This window comes from Diadema antillarum, unplaced genomic scaffold (assembly GCF_040938485.1).
Source record: "Diadema antillarum isolate AM-2024a unplaced genomic scaffold, OU_Dant_1.0 seq00001110_RagTag, whole genome shotgun sequence".
In the NCBI taxonomy this organism is placed as follows: domain Eukaryota; kingdom Metazoa; phylum Echinodermata; class Echinoidea; order Diadematoida; family Diadematidae; genus Diadema; species Diadema antillarum.
In genome coordinates this window covers 94,648-117,174 of record NW_027271926.1, presented here as the reverse complement: position 1 = coordinate 117,174, position 22,527 = coordinate 94,648, and the positions used below count along the sequence as shown (strand labels likewise).

Here is a 22,527-nt window from a genome sequence, read left to right as displayed (position 1 = left end):
TTCTTCTTCTTCTTCTTCTTCTTCTTCTCCGTCCTTTTAGAATCTTAAATGTTACAGCTAAACGAAAACACGCCATCAATGCCCGTTTACGTTTAAAATATTAAGGCTAATAGAAATGCAATTACATTTCTGGTCTGGACTGCTAATAAATTAATTAGCAGAATCAGAGTATATTAAAATGCTCTCAGAATAAGGAACAAATAGTCATGTGTTCAGTGAAGACATGCTCCCTTATACCAAATTGGCGCTATTTAGGACCAGGGAGGTGCAGGAGAGACCTCCTTGCTGGGACTATAATAGAAAAGACTGTATACATAATGGTTTTAAAGGTATAGTTCCAACACTTCAGACAATGAGCTTAATCTTTAACATTCGTCATGTACAGATGACAGAATGGACCGGCAAGTATTATCATTTTCGATACAAACATTTCAGTTGTAATGTCTGATTGAGAGAAACAAAGTAAATTTTGTCAAACATCCGATCATTTACTTCGCTACATCCCATGACAGGACTTTTACAAGAGATGGCACATCAGCGAGGTGAAGACGTCTGAAGTGGAGATTGAAAGGTAAGCTTCCTGTCTCAGAACCACCTCTTCAACACAATGATGCATACCATGAACAGCATAATGTAGTCCATTCTTCCGTGGGACAATGATACCATTGGTACTCCCTATTCCTAAGCAGGTAAATGATGTAGAAATTCCTTAAGAGCATACTGAAATTATCATAATGATCGGATCTAATAAATATTAGACATGAAGTACGTCATGCATGATTTTGATATTCAAAAGAAGATTCTAACAAGAATTCAAAATTCTATTTATATCTAGACCGTCACATACACATTGCGTATATTCATCATGTCACGTAAATGATAAATATTTTATCAAAATTGTGAATACCAATGGAATGCTATTATATCAAGTAAATGTTAATACATCCTATGGTTTTAGTTGTTTTTAGTTAAAGCTATTTTGTAATTGGTCCACATAGTTTCTTTAAGGATTTTAGAACGTTAAACAAGTCTTCTGGCTTAAAACAGTTTGGAAAAGACAGTTTAATTAACATTGATGATATAATACAATACGTTGATCATGAAGTCATGTTTTGAATGGTTTAACTATATTCAATTAATCACGATTGGCGTCTCATGTTTCAAAATAACCGAAAAATTATCTCTGCAAGATCCATTTCAATTTTGATAGCATCCCTACTTTTGACATTGTCACTTTTACCTTTGTTATCATTTTGTTGATCTGTCAGCAAGAAGAAGATCACGACAGAGTTTACAAGTGGTATCAACGGTGGTGCAGGTTACACCATGGTAAGTAAAATATATTTCGTTCGCTCATAGTGATCCTCTGTTGCCAACGCTCGTGAATCGAAATAATTTGGAGTCTTAAAGGAGTGATAATTTGGTTGAGAAGGACGATTCTGATTAAAACTTTTTTGCGAGACAGTCAAAAATGACGTATGTGAACACAATCCTTAGAGGTATTAAAAGTTTATCTGATGAAAATAATTTGTTTTGAAATGACTTTGGGTGTCATCTGTTACTGAAACCTCTTTGTTTCTGGATGTCTCAACCATTTCAAAACAAATTTTCATCGAATAAACTTTGAATTCCTCCTAGAATTGTGTACTCTGTCATATTTCATACGATGTTTCTCATCGTCTCACAAAAAAAAAGTCGGAAAGCTGAAGCCCCATTTCACCCAAACTATGTCATCCCTTTAAACATGTGTGAGAGAGCATAGATATAGTCGCGCAAAGATAATTCGACACTGTTTTTCTTTTTTTCTTTCAGTATTCTCTCTCATAGCGGACTGGATGTAAACTTTCGGAATTTAAAATATGAAATATTCATATAGATGTGTAAGATTCAAAATGAATGAACGAAAGAAAATGTGAACACTTCGTTCAAAACAGTCATTCAGAAATTATATTTTGCTGTTCGATTGATGCTTGTCGTATTGTACGATTACTGTATGTCAACAAACACAGTTTTGAATGTACCGAGTACGAATCATTTCTCTCTCTCTCTTTCTCTCCCTCTGCCCACAGACGTCAGTGAGAACGATGAAGTATTTTGTCTTTCAAAAGCTGAAGTACATTTGGGCGGGTGAAAGAAATACATTCGAAAGACTACGGTAAGCCCCTGTATATCATTCTTAACTCTCCATAACGTGGACAACAACTTCGATTATATAATTGCCAGGCATGCTCAGATTACATTGATCTTATCGTGTAGTATATATATGTACCATGATACCATGCATATTTCAGACATCACCAAAAATGAAATAAATCTTAAAATATGATAGGGAAATATAGCATCCCGCTAAAAACAAACAAAACAAACAAACAAACGAACAAAAATGAATAAATAAGCGCCTTTCTAGACCTTTATCATCAAGTTCTCGTTTTGATAAAAGAAGTCACCAGCATTGGTCACTATCGTTCAAGACATGTAATACATACACCTGATTGATTAAACTTCACAACTGCTGAATTCTTCCTACTTACTGGATGAAAAATCCCACTGCATGATACTGATAGACATGTCCACTCAGGCGTGTACCGGCTGGCTAATTCGTACAATTGGAAAATGAAAGATTTCACATCCCAAATAAAACCAATTCAGCCCATTAAATGTAAAGTGGGTAGGTGATCGTCTGCAAAGTGTAATCTTGATGTACACGACTTATGCATGGAAATGTGTGATGTGCACAAACGTTTAATAGCACACACGCAATACTTTATTATATTATATTATATTATATCAAATGATATTATATATTATATTGTATTATGTTATATTATATTGTATCATATTGTATTATATCATATTATATCATATCATATTATAATATAATATATTAAATTATATTACATTATATTACATTATATTATGTTATATCATAATATCTTAACATATCATATCATATCACATTATATTATATTATATTATATTATATTATATTATATTATATTATATTATATTACATTATATTTCGCTTCCCACCTTGTTTCAGTAATGTGGTTTACATTTAATGTCATCTGTTTGAATAGACTCCCTCATTCAGACAATAGTGATCGAGTCAGACGTGAGACACAAACGTTCTTACACAATGAGATATGCAGATATGTGGTATATGTTATAGGTGTCTATGTGATTATATAACCATAATGTTACATATATGTCACAATTCATGAAAAATTACTCAGTATGTACCAATCAAATATGCATATCACAAACATGTGACGTATGGATGACTAGTACGAATCCGAAACTTTAAAATTGGAACAACGAATCAACGTTTGCGAAAATGATCCAGCCGATGTAGAGAATTATTTCTAATATAGAAATAAATGCTAATTGTTTGACATGCTTTAAATTTTTCTCTATTTATCTATTCATTTTTTATTTTTTACAGGGGCCTAGATGCGAATGTCCCGATTTCCGACTTCTATACTGAATATAATGGGCTCGGTGTTAAAGAACAAGGTATCAGGTAAGTACGTCTAATAGTCTTTGTGCGTTTGTCGTGTTTTTCTGTTTTTTTCTTTAACCATCTGGATATCTGCTAGACTCGGATTCTACTTTCGTTTTTATTTTCTTGCATTGCTCTTCTTTGTTTTGTTGGGAGAAGGGAGAAGGCAGAAGGCAGAAAGTCGGAAGGGAGGGTGGGTGTAAATATTTTTTTTCATACAAAATCACTTTGCCTCCATTCTATATCCTCTTCTTTCCCCTTATATACAATTGATTCCCTGTATTGTAAGTATTTCTTTCTTTCTGCTTAATTTTCAGGCGCAAGCTATACGGTAGCAATGTAATAAACATAGCTCTGAAGCCTATTCCAGTCCTTTTTTTTCAAGAGGTAAGTGCCATCTCCTATTCCGTTGAACGGGAATGGAGAAAATGCAAATGACTATATATGCGAGGTCTCAAGAAATTCGAATGAAACAAACAAACAAACTTTTCGTCAGCGAGAAACATTCACTGTTTTTCCTTGATAGGCCATTCTGAACGGTCGATCAGCAATATACAAAAACAAAACTAACAGCATCGACAACAAAAGGCTATAATGTGAGGATATATTATGTAGTATCTTGAAGGTTTCTCGTTACATTCAGTATTGAGAAAGAAACTCATTTAGAAGAATAAAACGCAATACCAGTTGCAAGCAGTTGCAAAAATTAGGTAGACACAATAGTGAACATGATTATGATATAGGGCATGTATAATAATAATAATAATAATAATAATAATAATAATAATAATAATAATAATAATTTTGTTTTTTTCTTCGTATTCTATATGAAGGGAAAGAGAATTTAAAGGGGCAGTATAGAAATGCCTACTATCAGATGATTTTAAGCAATTAAAGTTCATGTAATTACAACTGTACGTATGACAGTGTACGAGTACGGATTACACACATTTTAATAACCTGTACCGTTCATTGCAATAACCTTTGAAGCATGGAGCGCTTTAATTTGCAGGGACGCCGTATTTTGCCGCGCGTGTGATATTATGTACAGGAAATGAAATGAATTATGTTCACGTTTACAGCACCATATCAAACGTTTGAAGATACTGACGTTTGTTTGACTGTGTCTCTTTAAAAAAAATGTCGCAGAAATACAATCTAAATCCTGTGAAATGAAAGAAAGGACACGTGACTGCCGTTGTTTTTATCGGCTAGCGTCAATTTCACGTGACATGGATCGTGCAGCAAGAAGATTTACATAGACATGTTATAAATTCTGACAGACAGAAGCTATTTTGTACAAGTTAAAGCCTGCATGTATTTTTTCTGTTTTGTTTTGTTTTGTTGTGTTTTTTGTTTTGTTTTTTTGCGGAGAGGGGATCCAATCGAGTGGGTACATGTGCATTATTAGAAAGAAATCGAAACGTAGATTTTGCAATGGGTAATGTACGGGTATGCGCTGTTACCGTGACAACACAACGCCGGCCTTGCAACCATGACAACCGAGATAATGTTCTCCAATGGTGTCCGTCTCTTTTGCAGGCGATGAACCCTTTCTACATATTCCAAGTATACAGCGTCATGTTGTGGATATTCGGCTATAATTACGTCTTCTTCTCTGTGGCGATCATAGGCATGTCGCTCATCTCTATCACTCTCACAATCTACAGCACGAGAAAGGTTTGTTCAATAATTCATATAATCATATAGGTGAATGAATATAAACATATACATATTATATATATATGTGTATATATATATATATATATATATGCACACATATATATATGTGATAGATGGAGAGAGAGAGAGAAAGAGAGAGATGTAGATATGAATGATATGGATATGTATCTACATACATATTGGATTTTTGTGAAACATTCGGTTGCCTTCTGCAGTTCGTTTTGGGCTTACGAGCGTACATAGCGCAATAACGAAATAACCTATCAGGTTTGTTTCTTTTGCAAGACAGCAGTTGATAAGGTGTGTGTGTGCGTGCGTGTGTGTGTGTGTGTGTGTGTTTCCAAGATATGAAGGTTTTGTTCCAGTGATGTATTATTGTATATTTGCCGCTTGCTCTGAACAAGAAGAGCGCTCAAGATGATACCACCTTCTACGCTCATCTGCTGTTAAGCATAATCATCTTGAATACGTCAAAGCCAATACAGTATTTCCTTTTGGGTTTCTTTTGTTTTCATGGTCTCCTGTCATTGGTAAAGTGTTGGAGATGCTAGTTACAATCAGAGTGCCATTATCTTGCAGGAGAAAAATGGGCAAAATAAAGAAGAGAATTAGGTTTCTTTTCGAGATTTCTTTGACTATTTGAGCAGAGAAACATGCTCTTTTCTGCCTCATTTTCTTACCCCCGCCGGAGAGGCTACTAGCAAGGAGAGGTAACATCTTCACTGGTGAACTTTGGCGTGAACTGGACATGGCGAAAGTGTTGATCAAAACACGACAAACTGTGGAGAAAATCCACCCAAACCCGATGATAGTGAGGAGAGTTGATGTGACAATGTACACTCGTTGCCTGCCATTCGCCCAACAGAAATCAATTTTCGACAAAATTATATTCCCAATGACAGGCTCCTAAAAGAGATTTGTAGGCTCAGCTTAAGTAGGGCAATTTGCCAGAAATCAAATTATCTCCCCCCTCAGCCAATGGTGTGGGTTATTTCGTGTTGTCTGCAACGACCAAAATACACCCCAGAGTGAGTTTTGACTGTAACGACGAAACATTTTATTGCAGGCTTAACGATATAAAAAGCGATGTAATCTTGTTGGGATTTGATGCAGCAATAACGATGTAGCTAGCTGACTCACTACTTTTGGCGCCGGTGTTATAACGGTTGTTCGCAATAACAAAATGGCCGCCGTATGTCATGTAATGAGAGTGGCTGAGACACAATATAACGTAGCACGTCACATTACTTATCTGCGCGTTATGCAATTATCTACCTTGAACTAGAAATGTCAGAAATCGAGTCGTAAATGTCTAGTAAGTAATATCAAATCTGCCATCTGTCTACTGATGCCTTCATGTTTAGCAAAATGAAATTAGGTTACCATAAACTAACGCATGGTGAGGCTTAAGCGAGCTCTTAGTATTATTTAATCATAAATAAGAAAAATGATCGACATTCCTCAAAATGTTTTATTACTAGCGCCAGTATTTTTGCTTTATCTTGATGAATGTAGACAAAAAACGTCAAGGAAACAATATGTGAAAGTAGGAAAAATAACCATGCATGACAATTGCTACTCGGGTATGTTTGGCAGACAGCTTTTGTTTTTCTTGTTTGGTTTGTCGTGTTTATGTGTTTTCTACTTTTGATTTGCGTGGTGTTTTCTCGAAGCAGTCTTTCTCTTGTTTGGGATATCGCCTCTGTATTATTTTTTGTACAGCTGACATTTGCAGAAGAAACTAAAATGTGTTGATACCTATTTAAACGGGTTTTATGTGCCATTTTCGATTTGCTGTGTGTACGTATATGATGTATGTATGTATTTAATATGTATGTTTGCTCGTCTTTATTTGTTGTTTGTTTGTTTATTTGTTTGTATGTTTGTTTATTTGTTTTTGGTCTCATTTTCCCTTGTCCTCTCTGATTGGCCAACAGCAAAGTATCGCGCTCCGGAAGATGGTGGCTTCCAGGAGCAGTGTCATCGTTTGTCGAGGGGAAGACGGTGCGTATTATCCACACGCTAGCTTGATTACTTTGGTAGTGGTAGCTCTCAAAAATCAGATAAAAATAATAAGCCAGTTCACAGTTATAGCACTAGTCTCAAATGACCTCTCCAACCACAGACTTTGTAAAACATGGAATAGACTTCAAGAAGAGCAGTTGAAAACAGCAATGCAGGAAGTGGTAATTTACGTGTCAGTGCTGCATGAATGGGTTTTGTTAATTGTTGCTGAAAAGAATGCACATTCACCTGTAAATACCAATCTGCACCTGGTTCATGTGTAACACAGTTGTCATGAAGCCCCATCTAGGTTTTGAGTACCTCACGTTGCAAATCCATTTCAAGAGAAGGTCTGCAATGACCTTTATCTCCACATGCTCAGTTAAGAATTGTGAACTGGCTTATTACAATAATTGTTACAGTCATGACTGATTATTCTCCATCTCGTTATTTCTCTCAAAATGTCGATTCACAAACAGATCTTTCACCTCCTCTTGATTTTGTTTTCCTTGATCATTGTATGACTTTATAATCGTACCAATATCTCTAAATATAATACTGCTTTCTCTTCCCACTATGTCTAATTTCTTTTTCTTCTACATCGACTGCATCCCTTTTCTCCATCTCTCTGCATCTGTCTGCCTTCTTGCTCTCCCTCTCTCTCTCCAACCCTTTGACACACACACACAGACACACACACACTCTCTCTCTCTCTCTCTCTCTCTCTCTTCTCCACATTTTTGTTTTACTTCGATATCAAATGTCGTGGTATATTTCACTTGAATAATTTGTGTGAATAAAGCAAAATCAACATACGAAACAGAGCATCTCCTATCAAGGAGTGTACATAAATCATTCTACTTGAATGTTCAAGTAAACACGTATACAATATATCCACATATACCACATATACCATCAACATATACCAACAAAAAAATATATACGTATATACACGCACACACACTCACGCACACGCGAGCGCGCACAGAAACACACTTTCTCCCTTTATGGTTTTACAAATCTCTATTTTGTATATTCCCTCTCTCTTCGTCCAGTGTACCGTGAGATGGACGAGAAGGACTTGGTACCAGGAGACCTGATTGAGCTGCCACGCCAAGGCTGCATCATGAGCTGCGACGCCGTCCTCATCAGCGGAAATTGCATTGTGAATGAGAGCATGTTGACCGGTATGCAACTGTGTCAAGTCGAGAGATGTTCCTAATGAACTCTTTCCCTCCCCTTTCTCCCCTTTCTCCGTCATCTATCTCTGCCCCCCCCCCTTTTTTCACCTTTCCTGGTATTTGCTCCCACCCAACTTCTCCTCCATTAATATCATAGTCTCAGTCCACTCTTCTCGCCCCTTCCTTCATCAACATCTCCCCTAACCACACCCTTTATAGCACTCTCCTCAGGATACCTCAAGTTCCTTCTCCTCCCTCCTCGAATCATCCCTCTTTTCATGCATGTCTCTCACTCATCTTCCCCTTCCCCTAATTACCCCCCCCCCTCCATTTCCCCCTTCCCCATCCCCATCTCCTCTCTTCCCGATACCCCTTCCTACCCCCTTGTCCCCCGTTTATCAGCTTCTTCAGGAGGTTATTAACTACAGGCTGATTAAAATTCGGTTAAATCTGGCCACCTGTGTGCTCGGCATTGTAGCGTACTTGAGTATTCAAGCAAGCACTGACGCTCTTCGCAATTTACAGATATAGAACATGTCCATGTCATGCGTTTCTACGCCTTCACGCCACCAGTGTCTCGGTGACCATGTGAATCAGTCAATCACGTCTTTTCGCTTCGTCAATGAACCAAGTTGGATACGTATCAAAGACTCAGACTTATGCGGTTGTTTGATCAGGGAGGTAAATTGATCTACAACACTATATGCAGACCGGGTTTGGGATGGGGATGGGGGCGGGGGGAGGAGGTTGATGGAATGATGATATGCTTTGTTGTTTCAAGATTAGTAGGTTATTGTCATTATGATATACTTGGCATAAATAGCAGTTCGAAATCCTTTTGTATGTTATATCTTGTTCTTCAATATTTCAAATATACCGCCAGTCCAAATGTTCGTTTGATTTTCACTCAATAACCCTCATAACCATTTTGTTTGCTTTGTTTATTGTGTTATTTGTTTGTTTGTTTGCTTATTTGTTTATGTGTTTGTTTGTTTGTTTGTTTGCTTCGTTTCGCTTCGTTTCGTTTCCATCTGATGTAGGTTGAGTAGTAAAATCAGAAATATTAGAGGTAGCAGTCATGGAAAGAAAGTTTACAAGGCTTTTTGCAACTTTGCATTGCTTTCATAGTGAGGGGAACGCCAGAAGCCCGCCAGATTAAACGCGCTGCTCTCGAAAGCAGCTATGATGATCTGGCGCAACGGCATGGAAACGATTTATATATTTGCTCTTTTTTTATCAATGTTGATGTTCATATATTTCGACATTTTTTCGTGTGTTTTGATCCAGGCGAATCGACACCCATCACAAAGACACCGCTCCCTTACAACCCGTCGGACACGGAATCGGAGACCCAGTGCTACAACACGGAGGTGCACAAACGACACACCCTTTTCTGCGGCACCCAAATCATGCAGAGCCGGCGAATTGGAAAGAACAAAGTCATGGCCGTGGTTGTCAATACAGGTGAGCAGCGCCCCCACAGCTGACAAGACATGCAAGATTTCAGTCTCTAACCAAAATTAATATCGACTGAATTTTAACCTTTACCCTTTTGGTATATCGTGCGTTATTTGTGCATGCGTTGTAAAATTCTTGCATCCGAGACTTAAACTGCAGTTTGATTTTATTTCGTCTTCAACAGAATTTCTCATGAGAATACGTATACATGCATCATTATCCTGGCAAGTTGGTGCAAAGAGTATACCTGGGTATATCAAATTATAAAGGGAGTCATCCGACGAGCTCGACACCCATGATTCATACGGCCCACCAGTTCGACACTGAAATAAAGGTCCATGAGTCCTACAGCCGACGACGCACACAGCGCATGAGCTCGATACAAAGCAAATTATTATAAAGACCCATGAGTTTGACAGTATGCAAACAAGCCCTACGAGTTCGACACTAGACATAAAAGGCCCATGAGTTCGACACCATGCAAATAGGGCCCACGAGACCGACTCTGCTTATACATTAAGCCCAGTGGCGTATCTAGGGGGGGGGGGGGGGCAAGGGGGGCACGTGCCCCGGGCGCCACTCCTTGGGGGCGCAAAAAAAACGAAGAAGAAAAAAAGAAAAAAAAAGAAAAAAAAAGGAAAAAAAAGAAAAAAGAAAAGAAGAAGAAGAAGAAGAAGAAGAAGAAACTCACCGGAAAGGGGGGGGGGGGGGGGAGGAAGAATGGTGGGGGGGGGGCAGAAAACCAAATCAAAAAAAGATAAAAACAAAACATAACGATGACTCGGACAAAATGACAATGTTTATTGTGTTCACACAAGAATTCCATGTTATGTAAGCTGAAATACAATTTTCGGCTCGCTCGCTGCGCTCGCTCTCTAAATTTTATATAGAAGAAGAAGGTAAGAACAAAATGTGATGATGAAGCGGACAAAATGACAATGTCTATTGTGTTCACACATGTCATTTTATATTTAGCAGGCAAAATGTTTCACTGAGCAGCGGCTGCAATTTCTTTCGTTCTGAAGCGATCGCCAATTGGATCAAAAGAAGGCGCCAACGGTTTCGAACATACGGGGGGGGGGGGGCGCCAAAAAAATCAAACAAGATAAGAACAAAACGTAATGATGACTTGGAAATATACATATTTCGGCTCACTCGCTCGTACTAATTTAGAGTATTTCTTCAAGCCCTCAGTTTGTTGGTAAAAACCGTCACTATATATTGATTAGAATTGTAAGATTTGATAAGCAAAAAATGACAAGAGTTCCATGTCTTGTAAGCTGAAATACAAAAATTTTCGGATCGCTCGCTGCGCTCACTCGCCAAAATTTATCAAAACAAAAAGGAGATAAGAACAAAACGTGATGATGATGACGCGGAAATATACAAATTTCGGCTCACTCGCTCGTACTAATTTAGAGTATTTCTTCAATTCCTTAGTTTGTTGGTAAAAATCTATAAGGCCGTCACTATATCTTGATTAGAATTGTAAGATTTGATAAGCAAAAAATGACAAGAGTTCCATGTTTTGTAAGCTGAAATACAAAAATTTTCGGCTCGCTCGCTGCGCTCGCTCGCCAAAATTTATCAAAATTAAAAAGGAGATAAGAACAAAACGTGATGATGACGCGGAAATATACAAATTTCGGCTCACTCGCGCGTACATGGGGGGGGGGGGGCATTTCATGAAGCAATTTGTCAGATATTTCGTCTGACAAACTTTTAAAAGCTACTGAAATCCTTGCTTCTGATTGGCTGAAAGCAAATTTTGTCCAACAAGTTGTCGGACAAAATGCTTCGTGAAATGCCCCTCTGATTTAGAATTTTTTTTAAAGTACTCAATTCAATTTCAATTCATTTTATTTTCATACTTCTCATTTATGAACATTACAACAGAAACCAGACAAGTTCTTTTACCTTGTGAACAATGTGCAGAAAACAAACAATATACATGGTGATAACACAGTAATTACATGTAATGATAACTGGTCAAAATCGAAATCGAAATGGGGTTGATCAAAGAGAAGTATGACGGGACCTACATGAAAGCTAGCTTGTTTGGCTGTAAGCCCCGAGTAATCAGTGTTTGTGAAAAAGAAACGGAGAACGGATAGAAGACCAGAATGATGATGTAAGGTTGCCAAATTTTATGTAATAAAAAAGAAGAAGAAAAAGAAGTAGAAGAAAAACAAACAAACTATACATTAATATGAACTTACTGTGACCGAGCCATCATTATTATACAGCCTACTTTGGTGTATATACTATAAACTATTGTTGCATTAAAACTTTCACCAGGATATGATCAGTAAGACACAAAAAGTAACATGTACAACTATTAAGCCATTTGGTGCCTGCCGTCAAGCTCTGCATAGAAGGTTAGAGAGGGGCAGAGGGAAAGAGGAAGAGAGGGAAACGAAGTAGAGTGTGGAATTGCTAATGATGAATTCAGAGAGCCCCATGGCAAGACCCTAAATGGAATCTGTAACGTGTTGACAAAATGTTTGATTGGACAATAACATACCACAGTATTACATAAAACATTACGACTGTTCAGTGTCTGCAAAATATGCACTCAATAAAAACTCTTTTAATTTACGTTTAAAGGAATATAAAGACGAGCAGCTTGTTATTTCGGGGGAGAGGTCATTCCAGTATCTAGGGCCCGTATACATTATCGTTTTTTTAGCGAAAATTGTTCGAGTACGTGGAAGGTGAAATGCGTCACTTTGGCGGGTAGGATAATTATGAATCAAATAGTTTTTTCTGAACATGCTAGTAAAAACATCCGGTAACTCGTTGGCAGAAAATTTGTACATAAATATGCCGACGTTGTAACTGAACAGATCTGATATTTTCAGTATTTTATTTTTCAAAAATAAATCATTCGTGTGGGACAAATATCCGACATGGTTGATATTTCTGATGGCACGTTTTTGAATACGGAACAGTATATCAAGAAGATTTCTGGTTGCATTCCCCCACACAAGAATACCATAGTTAAGGTACGGAGTAATCAAAGTAGAATAAAGATTAAGCAGAATTTGACTTGGAAAAACACTCTTAAGTTTATTAAGAACACCCGTATTTTTAGAAAGAATATTACTTAAATAACTAACGTGGGATTTCCAAGATAAATCACTATCAATAAAAAGCCCTAAAAATTTTATACTACTGACTTGATTTAATTCAGTTTCATTAAACTTAATATGAAAAGGAAGGGTTTTAAGACTATTGCTAAAAAGCATACAATGAGTTTTATCAATATTAAGTGACAATTTGTTGGCGTATATCCAAGATTGCACAGATTTAAGTTCTTTATTCACTGTGTTAACAAGAGTATAAGGATCTCTGTGTGTAAAAAACAGATTGGAGTCGTCAGCAAAACATATAAAGGAAAGAATTGGCGAGGAACTAGGAAGATCGTTAATGTACAAAATGAACAATAGTGGGCCTAGTAAGGAGCCCTGTGGAACACCACATGAAATTAACTTTAACTGAGAATCACGGCCATTTATACTCACAAATTGTTTTCTGTTTGATAAATAATCTCGAAACCAGTCCAAAGCCTTCCCACGTATACCATAATGTCGTAGCTTGTAAATCAAAATATCGTGGTCAATTGTGTCGAAGGCCTTCGAAAAATCAAGAAAAACTCCAATAGTGTGGGAGACATCATCTATAGCATGAGCAACTTTATGGATAAAAGTGAGTAAGGCATGGGTCGTACTGTGGTTTTTCCTAAAACCAAACTGGGAGTTACAAAAAACTTCACACTTTTCGAGAAATTTGTGTGTGCGCGTATATACCAACCTTTCAAGAAGTTTTGAAAATGAAGTTAACAAAGATATAGGGCGATAATTTGTCACAGATTCTTTTTGTCCTTTTTTAAAAATTGGTACTACTTTAGCTATTTTCATTTTTTGTGGAACTATGCCAGTAGATAACGATAAATTAAAAATGTGTGTTAATGGTATAACTATTTCATTAATGATGTTTTTAAGGAGAAAATTGGTGATTCCATCACATCCAGAGTTTGATGGTATAGATAAATCGTTATCTATAAGGCCGTCACTATCTTGATTAGAATTGTAAGATTTGATAAGCAAAAAATGACAGGAATTCCATGTTTTGTCAGCTGAAATACACAAATTTTCGGCTCGCTCGCCCAAATTTATCAAAATTCATTACATTTAAATCACTCTCAAAAGACCCCTTTTAAGGGCTTGAAAAGCATATCATGTGGACTTTGCTTAAAGTCCCTACCGGGATGGGGTTGGGGTTGAACACTAGTCTTTTTCAGAAATTAGGGGCGCAATTTTCGCGCTTGCCCCGGGCGCCGTTTTCCCTAGATACGCCACTGATTAAGCCCCGTGATGTAATGTCGGTGTTTCGGGCTTTCATTGCCTAGTGTATTCGTATTCGTATTCGTTTATCGGGTTGTAATGACTCGTGGGCTGTATGACTCGTGGATGTCAGACTCGTGGCAGGCACCCATTATAACACGAGTCTTCATTTCAGTGCAAAAAAAAATGTCTGTAATTTGCAACGAAAACCAGTTCCCAATTAAGATATTATACACTGTACTTTATTCTTTCTAAACGTTATGTCCACAGGCATAAAGACAAGTGTTTATTCAATTGTGGTATTACCTAAAACAATTATTATTTGAATTTCAAGTATTAAGAATGTTAGACGCTGAATACGATATCTCTAATAATATTACTACATTAAACCTTTTAATTATTTACAATTTGAACAATATACGTGTATTGATACGAAAATAATGATTAAGGTTCTTCCAGTACAGATTCAATAAATTCAATTCAAATCAATTTTATTTTCTGACATAAATACTAAATACTATGTATATACTTCCTTTTGTAACTGCGGATAATGTAAACAATACAATATGAAATTAACAGAGCATAAGACAGTAACGAAACATTATTTTTGTTGAATATCTAAAGTGGAAGTAATCCAATTTTCTTACTCTTGTCATTTCTTGAAAGATTTCACTAAAATAAGACAAATCCAATAACTAGAACTAAAACGGTGGGTGGTTAATCACACGATCCCATTTCAACCGATGAAAAACCTGTATCAGTAAAATTCAAAATACATGTCTATCTAGGGCTTATTATGTTTGAATGTGCGCCTCCCTGTCTGTTTGTCTGTGTTGACCCACAAATGGAGTATAAAGATAAATATGATATATAAAATGACAAAAGAATAAATTGAGAACATAATAATAAAAACATTACAATGCGTGTTATGTAATTGCATATGAAGGTTTCTCAACTGCGAAAGGAGCCCTCGTACACTCGATCCTCTATCCCAAACCAATGGATTTCAAGCTCCATCGTGACGCCATCCGCTTTGTAGGAGTGCTGGCCCTCATCGCATTGGTTGGCGCCGTCTACGTCATCACCATCAAAATCCTCCATCATGTGAGACACCACTGATCTGTGTAGGACGTATATCTGGATATCTCATTGGCCCGTTCGCACTGTACAAGAAAGTGAAGCCGCCGCGCCGCCATGTTACCAGGCACACTTTATGGGGACTTGCGCGCATTTTCCAGCAGAGACTGTCCCCAAGATCACGTGGTGACGTGATTTCCGTACACAAATTAGTGTATGGTCGACGATGTACGTGGTATTGAAGATGGCGGTGCGGTAGCTTCAAAGCGTTTGGCCTACCATGGTATATCCAGATACCTCCCATAGAGATTAGTGAGTGAGACAAGGCCAAAATTCGTCAATCCAAGAGGCGGAATAAGTATCCATTGTTTTTAAGGCCTGATTTTCTTTTGTCCTTTTGCTCTTGCATTATTCCACACACGTGCCAAAGCTAGCTACAGATATCTTCTTTCTTTTTATATCTTTTCCTTCTTTGATACCCGTGTGTACAAAATGAAGGGACAAAACAATAGCACAGCAATGTGTAAAGGCTTGAGATATCTTAAAGTAATCGAGTAAACGATGAAAAACGTCTCACGCCAATGAAAAATAAAGACAAAAAACAAAAACAAATGAGAAGTCTGGTGCTTTAGACTGGAAGTTAAAAAGGCTACACTCTTCAAAAAGCCACATATCTGTATATACTTTACCCTGCTCCCAATATCAATTTCAGAGCTCGAGAAGGGTTTAAATTCCATTTTTATTTATTTATTTATTTATTTATTTATTTATTTATTTATTTATTTATTTATTTGTTTATTTTGTTTCCTTTTTTTGGGGGGGGGGGGGGGGAGGGTTCTCAAGAAGCAAGTCGCAGTGGTTTTTTGAACTTTTGTTTTGCAAAAGCTCACTCTCCTTTGATTAACTACCTCTCAGCGTCAAATGTGATTTTCTCACAACTGCGTGTAGATTGTTGCCGGCTTTCAAAAACAAAACAAAATGCCCTCATGGCGAAATCAATAAAGAAGAATGGATCAGATTGGTATCTATGATATTTTATGGAATGTAATGCGATGTAATGCAAGCGAATGAAACTAAATGAAATATAAAGTAATGTTATGTTTGTGTTATTCCATCATACGGAACGTCGTGTATCATTGATATGATCTAATCTATTTGAATCTAACCTATTGTAACCCAATGTTTCCTAATCGAATCATACCTAGATTAGTCTAATCCATCAATGCAATCTAATCTCATCTCAACAACTGAGTATGACGGTTGTACAACCCTAACCCCCCCCCCCCCCCCCACCCCACCCCGCTTCCATCACCGCCAAATACACACACAGGCAAAGACGAGAGACACCGTACTGAAAGCCTTGGACATATTTACCGTGGCCGTGTCGCCAGCCCTGCCCGCCGCCCTCACCATCGGCCTCGTGTACGCCCAGAAGAGACTCAAACGCCTCGGCATCTTCTGTATCAGTCCACAGCGAATCAACCTGAGCGGGATGATGGACGTCATATGCTTCGATAAGGTACTAAAGTCACTTATTACCATTTGCAGATGAAAAAAAAAAGATACAGCTTGAGTGCTTCAAAATAGTTCTAACATGTGAGTTAGGAATAGAAACCAATAATGTAAAAATGCTAATCAGTATACTCAATGTTGATTAAGCATTGTTAGATGTACGAAGTGTGAAGAATAGTTTTATTGAATAAACCGTCTATCAGTGATTGTTTATTGAGACAATTGGTGTTATCTCCGTATATTTGTGGCGTTATTGCGAAATGTTTGCATGGTATAATGTTTTGTGATGCAACTGAACTATACATATGCCTCAATGTGATAACTCGAACATTTTTTAATCCCTGCTCCCAATTTTAAACATCTGTTTAGTCAGATAGGGTTGGGCTGTCCTCATTTCTCAATTTGTTTGTTTGTTTCTATTTTTCTTCCTGTTGCTGAAAACTACATTTAAAAGCAGCAGCTATTTTGTCATTTCTGTATCAAACGAGCAAGCCTTTCTATCATTTTTCCATAGCGATAATCTATTACAGACCTCTGCAGTTCTACATCTATATCTACTTTTTTTTAAAATCTATATCTTGTTCCTTTCTCCTGTGGTCTCTATTTTTATCTTTGCTCTGAGCATGCTATACCGAAAGTCGCGATTTTAAGGTAATGCTGTGTCTTATACAACCAGGGATATGCATTCGATGACCTGTCCTCAATAAAAGTGTGTTTTGCGGGAGCGCTCGTCTCGTCGTTACATCCTTATTAATTAAATCTGATGGTCAACTTATACTCCCTCCAGACGGGCACGCTGACCGAAGACCATTTGGAACTCTTGGCCGTTTCACCGGTCAAGACTGACAGGTAGGTTGCTGACCATGGAAACAGCTTGACCATGATAATATCTCTGCCCTGCGTATCCCCTTATCTTGTTTGATGTATAGTTTTGTTTACTCTTTTTAAAAATTGTAGTAGGGTCTTATGACTAGCTATACATGTACTTTGCTTTGTTACATTCCAAAACTATCAATATCGCATTGTATGAACAACAAATTCATTTAATTTGACTTTAATCATCCATGGGTCCCCTTTGTCCAGTGATGTGAAAGTCATGAAAATGTTATAAGGGCATGTCTAACTTTGACCTCACGGTCACAGGAAAGCACGTATGAAATTCGATTAAGGCTATAAAAGTTTATGAAAAAATATTATCAGCTGATTATGATAGTTGTAGACGGGATTCACACTCGCGATTAACCACAATACTGTGCAAATCTTTCACAGTGGATATTGTACCTGGATGTAGAAAAGTAACTTCATGCCTCTTTATTGTGCAGCGAATTATGAGGTGACGACATCATGAGATCACGTGATTTGGAAAAATATCATGTAGCTTTGACCGACATAACCGATATCACTGTTTCACAAAGACCAAAGACTATGGTTAAAGTCTATAGAGTTTTTTATTTTAATAACTTTTCATCTCACTTAGATAGAACATCGTCTCTTTCTGCTTGATATTACTCTTAGCTATTCATTATCACACTGCTAACACTGGATATTGGATATGAAACGGTGTTTTAAATGTGACCGTGCATCACAAAACGAACAAAAAGTCGCACACACTGATTTTGCGTGAGGACTGAAAATATTAAAAGTGAAATGGGTCAATCTCGCCGATCTTGACTTTTTCATATTTTCTGAAAGAACAAGTCTTCTTCTACATTATGCTCATATTTGAGATCATAAAACGGGCAGGAAAGTGTGTTTTTTAGCAGTTTATCTCGAACATTATAGTTTGAATAGGTGTCTTTAGAGTCCCTTTTTTATTTCTGAAAAACCTTCTACACACTCTTCACTTTCAAATCTAATAACTTTTGAAAGAATAGTGCTACTGCTTTGAAAGTTAGCATGAATTATGAACAGAATGTGTTAATGAGGCATACGTAATTTCAGTTTAATCTGATAATCCTTTCATTGTTGTTACTCGAGTGGTTTACTTCCTGTTTTTTTGTCCCATTCATCGCACAGCCAGAACGGTTTGGTAAAGATTAAGCGCTTGAATAGACACTGTACTTCAGAGCCTCTTTTCTCAGTTCACACTTTTCCTGAGTTTGTGCTTTCTTTCCAATATTTAAATAAGTTAGGAGAGTCCATTTGATATGAGTTATACATCATTTTAAAACTTAAGGTCTGCTCTTTCAGAATATGATCTTAACTAAAAATTCATGTCTGGCGACTTTTTGTTTGTTTTGTGTTGCAGGGTCACAAATACTAGTAGTTCTTGTCTATCGTGTTTATACTCGTGATGTAATATCTCGTTCGTAATTCCCAGCTTCGTGATCGTGGAAGACGCGAGCAAGCTGCCCTTTGGACCATTCATCGCCGGCATGGCAACCTGCCACTCCCTCACCGTCATCGATGACCAGATCAGAGGAGATCCTCTCGATGTCCAGATGTTTCAGGCAATCAAATGGGTGAGATCATTGACCGTGATGTCCTCCCTGTGGCCACATACTAACCCCTCCGAGAACGAACTCTGTGGCATCACTGTTGTAGACACCCATTGCATGCTGTACCCATGTATGACACACTGGTCTCAACATTCTCTAACACTTTGTATTGCGCGGGGAGAGTCAATTAGCTGAGCATTTTAAAAACTTAAACTCAAGTACTCCAGTTCATCCACCACAAAAATACAAAATCTCCAATATTCCATAGCGTGTAATATGGCTTCGTTATATATGGAGCATTCTATTTTTATGTCTACGTAGCTATGATTGGTTAGATCACAGCTTTAATATAGCAAGATAACTATAGAGATAGAGTATATAGATGTAGAGAGAATATACGTCAATATCGTATCGGATGTTCATTGTCTTTCTTATCTAATCGGCATTGCCACGTGTACAACATGTGGTTTTCGCTTCGACGGCAACATGAGGGTACTGAAGCACGTGTATTGTTCTAGTACATTTGCACAAAAAAAAAACAACAACAGCAAATAAACAACAACAGCAACAACAACATAACCGCATAAATCGGAAACGTCATTGACACTGAAAGTCAAACCCATACACTGCGCAGAACCGCTCTAGCCATAACCTATGCGCCAAGATCACACAGTATTAGAGCGAGGCCTTTTGCAAGGCGTCAGACCGCTAGCTGCAGTTGTCTTCACGCCACCGGAGCCTTGCCGGAAGGAACCAGTCTTGCGCCACGCGCTCCCGCATTCATGCGCGTCCGTCTTGACCTCAAACGCAACAGGTGTTTGCGTTCCGGTCGCTCGTGGTCACCAATGCATAATAGATGTCTATCCACTCATCGCAGATGCTGCAGGGGATTTTTTTTCATGAATAATGCTGCCTTCGGAAGGAAGGTGTACAAAAAAAAAAACACTGGCAAAAAGATTATCACCCAGTTGGCTAGCACACACAACGCTATTTTCCGTTGTAGTCGCACAGAATGCGAAACGTATGTCCCCGCGCATTGCAAAACACGTAAAGTCTCTCTTTAGCAGATAACCACATATTTTTTATTGTCATTTTCATGATTACTTTTCAAAATAGTTTCCATGTCTTTCAGCCATAGAACTCAAACGCGTGACTTTGTGTGCTAACGCCATACCATTCAAAGCTGAGAGTACATAACTAAATCTTTTCACCATTTTTATGTATTTCATTTCATTTTTTCTCTCCCTTTAACATTAAAAGCAAATATGTATATATATATATATATATATATATATATATATATATATATATATATAGTGTGTGATGATGCTGATACTCGTAACGTACGCCTCTGTCATCTTAGGAAGAATTATAGTCGAGACAATGTAGATGACAAAAGATGTCGCATGAAGCCGGCTGTTACGGCTGTCTCGACTATATATATATATATATATATATATATATATATATATATATATACATATATATATATATATACATATATATATATATATATATATGAGATATATAACAATATATGATATGAATTATGTATCTGTGTACAGTATCTACACATTTGTAGGTTCAGCGTTCGTTTTTTTACAATATGAACCTATTGCCATTCATTTCTATTTTGATAACCATTACGACTCAATATTTTCATCACTGGTCTTAATTTGCACCCCACTGTGCCTGCAAAACGTTGACGTAAATCCAGAATCCCCACGCCTCATGGTCCCATGATTATTATTATCATTATCATATATATATTTTTTCCGCCGGTCTGTTTTGTGACAGAGCATTCGAGAGCCAGTAGACGGGGAACCAGACTACGGATTCAACCATTTCATGCCGACCATCGTGCGCTCGCCTTCCTTCACCACCCCGAACAACTTCTCCATGGAGAAGAGCGCCTCCATCGGCCATTCCGGTAACCTTAGCGACGGCCTGGGGAAATCGTCCACCTTTGGCAGCCAACCGGTGCAAGCATCAACGCCGGTATGTGCAAACGTGCAGTTTTGTTTTCGTTTTCAACCCTAGCTTCATGAGTGCAAGGAGCGGGGACAGGCCTGGGGATACCAGTGTATAGACCCTACAAGAGAAGATGTGTCTATGCATTGCTCACAGGAGTCGAGATGACACGGGGGGGGGGGGGGGGGGGGTCGTAGAGGGGGCAATGTGTCAAAGTCGTTCCAACCGCTACTTTTGGAATACGCAATGATGATAGTATAGTACGGCTGTCGCAGAAGTATTTCCATAATGTAAGTAGCGGTAGCAACAAAATAGGCAGTATAAGTAGCGTCTGTAGTGACAATCGTAGTAGTATGTAATTAGGATAAGAGACGTAAAATGGATTAAAAATGAAAACTAAATTCTTCAGAAAGAATCGCTCTTAATATCATTTGCAATGATTGAAACCAAAGATAGAGAGAGAGAGAGAGATAGAACGAAAGAAGGAAAAAAAAGAAGGATAGAAAGGCAAAAGCGAGGGAGAGAAAGAACCAGTACGGGAATAAATAAAACAGGAATAAATAAAACTTTTTATGGTCCGCAATGTATGTATACTTGCTTTCTGTTTCAGACCGAGGAATCGAACGCGTTCGAGATCGGCATCATACGCCAGTTCCCATTCTCGTCCAACCTGCAACGAATGAGCGTCATCACGCAGACTCAGGACACGGATCACATGGAGGTTTACGTGAAGGGCGCCCCCGAAACCATTGCCAACATGTGCGATCAAACAACCGGTCAGTACAACCAAGGAGGTTCGAGAGATGGAGTCACAACAGTCTTAGACCCCGTTTACAGTGCGAGGCTCGGCCGCGGCTCGGCCGAGGCCGAGCCCGCCTTCATTTCAGTGTAAACGCGCAAAAGGCCAAATGCGCGGCCAATTTTGGCCCCGCATTTGGCCACGCTCTGGAGGTGGTCGCCGGGCCCGGCCTTTTCTCAGTGTAAGCGCAAACTGGGCCAAATGCGCGGCCAATTTTAGTCTGGCTTCCAAACCCCCGCGCCCCTCAACGTCGAAAACTAGTATAGTTTAAAGTGGTTTTGTCCTGCAAAGGATTTTTCCTTCGGCAAAGGCCATTGCCCGAACGGCGACTTCGTCGCCACGGAATCCAGTTGGCAAAGGGTCTGACAACCAGACTATACAAAATTGTGTTTGTTTACAAGCAGAGTGCCACTACGGCAAAATATTGAAAGGTTTGAATTAAAAGCGCGGCCGAGCCCGGCAGTGTAAACGGACAAAATTGCGGGGCTCGGGCCCGCAATTGAGGCTGGGCTCGGCCACGGCTCGGCCCAGCCCCGCACTGTAAACGGGATCTTATTTG

The 22,527-nt window shown here is 38.3% G+C and overlaps 1 protein-coding gene across 1 annotated transcript in view; it reads left to right on the top strand.

Moving 5' to 3' along the window:
• The window catches only part of LOC139743828 (polyamine-transporting ATPase 13A3-like), a 72,394-nt gene that overhangs the window by 28,689 nt on the left and 21,178 nt on the right, over positions 1 to 22,527 (top strand). Inside the window, exons 4-18 of the mRNA XM_071654284.1 lie at positions 513 to 571; positions 1,269 to 1,329; positions 2,070 to 2,155; positions 3,443 to 3,520; positions 3,817 to 3,886; positions 5,042 to 5,179; positions 7,120 to 7,186; positions 8,242 to 8,373; positions 9,655 to 9,831; positions 15,118 to 15,275; positions 16,579 to 16,767; positions 17,548 to 17,609; positions 19,081 to 19,222; positions 20,996 to 21,196; positions 21,780 to 21,945. Of these exons, the coding sequence (XP_071510385.1) occupies positions 513 to 571; positions 1,269 to 1,329; positions 2,070 to 2,155; positions 3,443 to 3,520; positions 3,817 to 3,886; positions 5,042 to 5,179; positions 7,120 to 7,186; positions 8,242 to 8,373; positions 9,655 to 9,831; positions 15,118 to 15,275; positions 16,579 to 16,767; positions 17,548 to 17,609; positions 19,081 to 19,222; positions 20,996 to 21,196; positions 21,780 to 21,945 (1,786 nt within the window). The remainder of the gene's footprint in view (positions 1 to 512; positions 572 to 1,268; positions 1,330 to 2,069; positions 2,156 to 3,442; positions 3,521 to 3,816; positions 3,887 to 5,041; positions 5,180 to 7,119; positions 7,187 to 8,241; positions 8,374 to 9,654; positions 9,832 to 15,117; positions 15,276 to 16,578; positions 16,768 to 17,547; positions 17,610 to 19,080; positions 19,223 to 20,995; positions 21,197 to 21,779; positions 21,946 to 22,527) is intronic.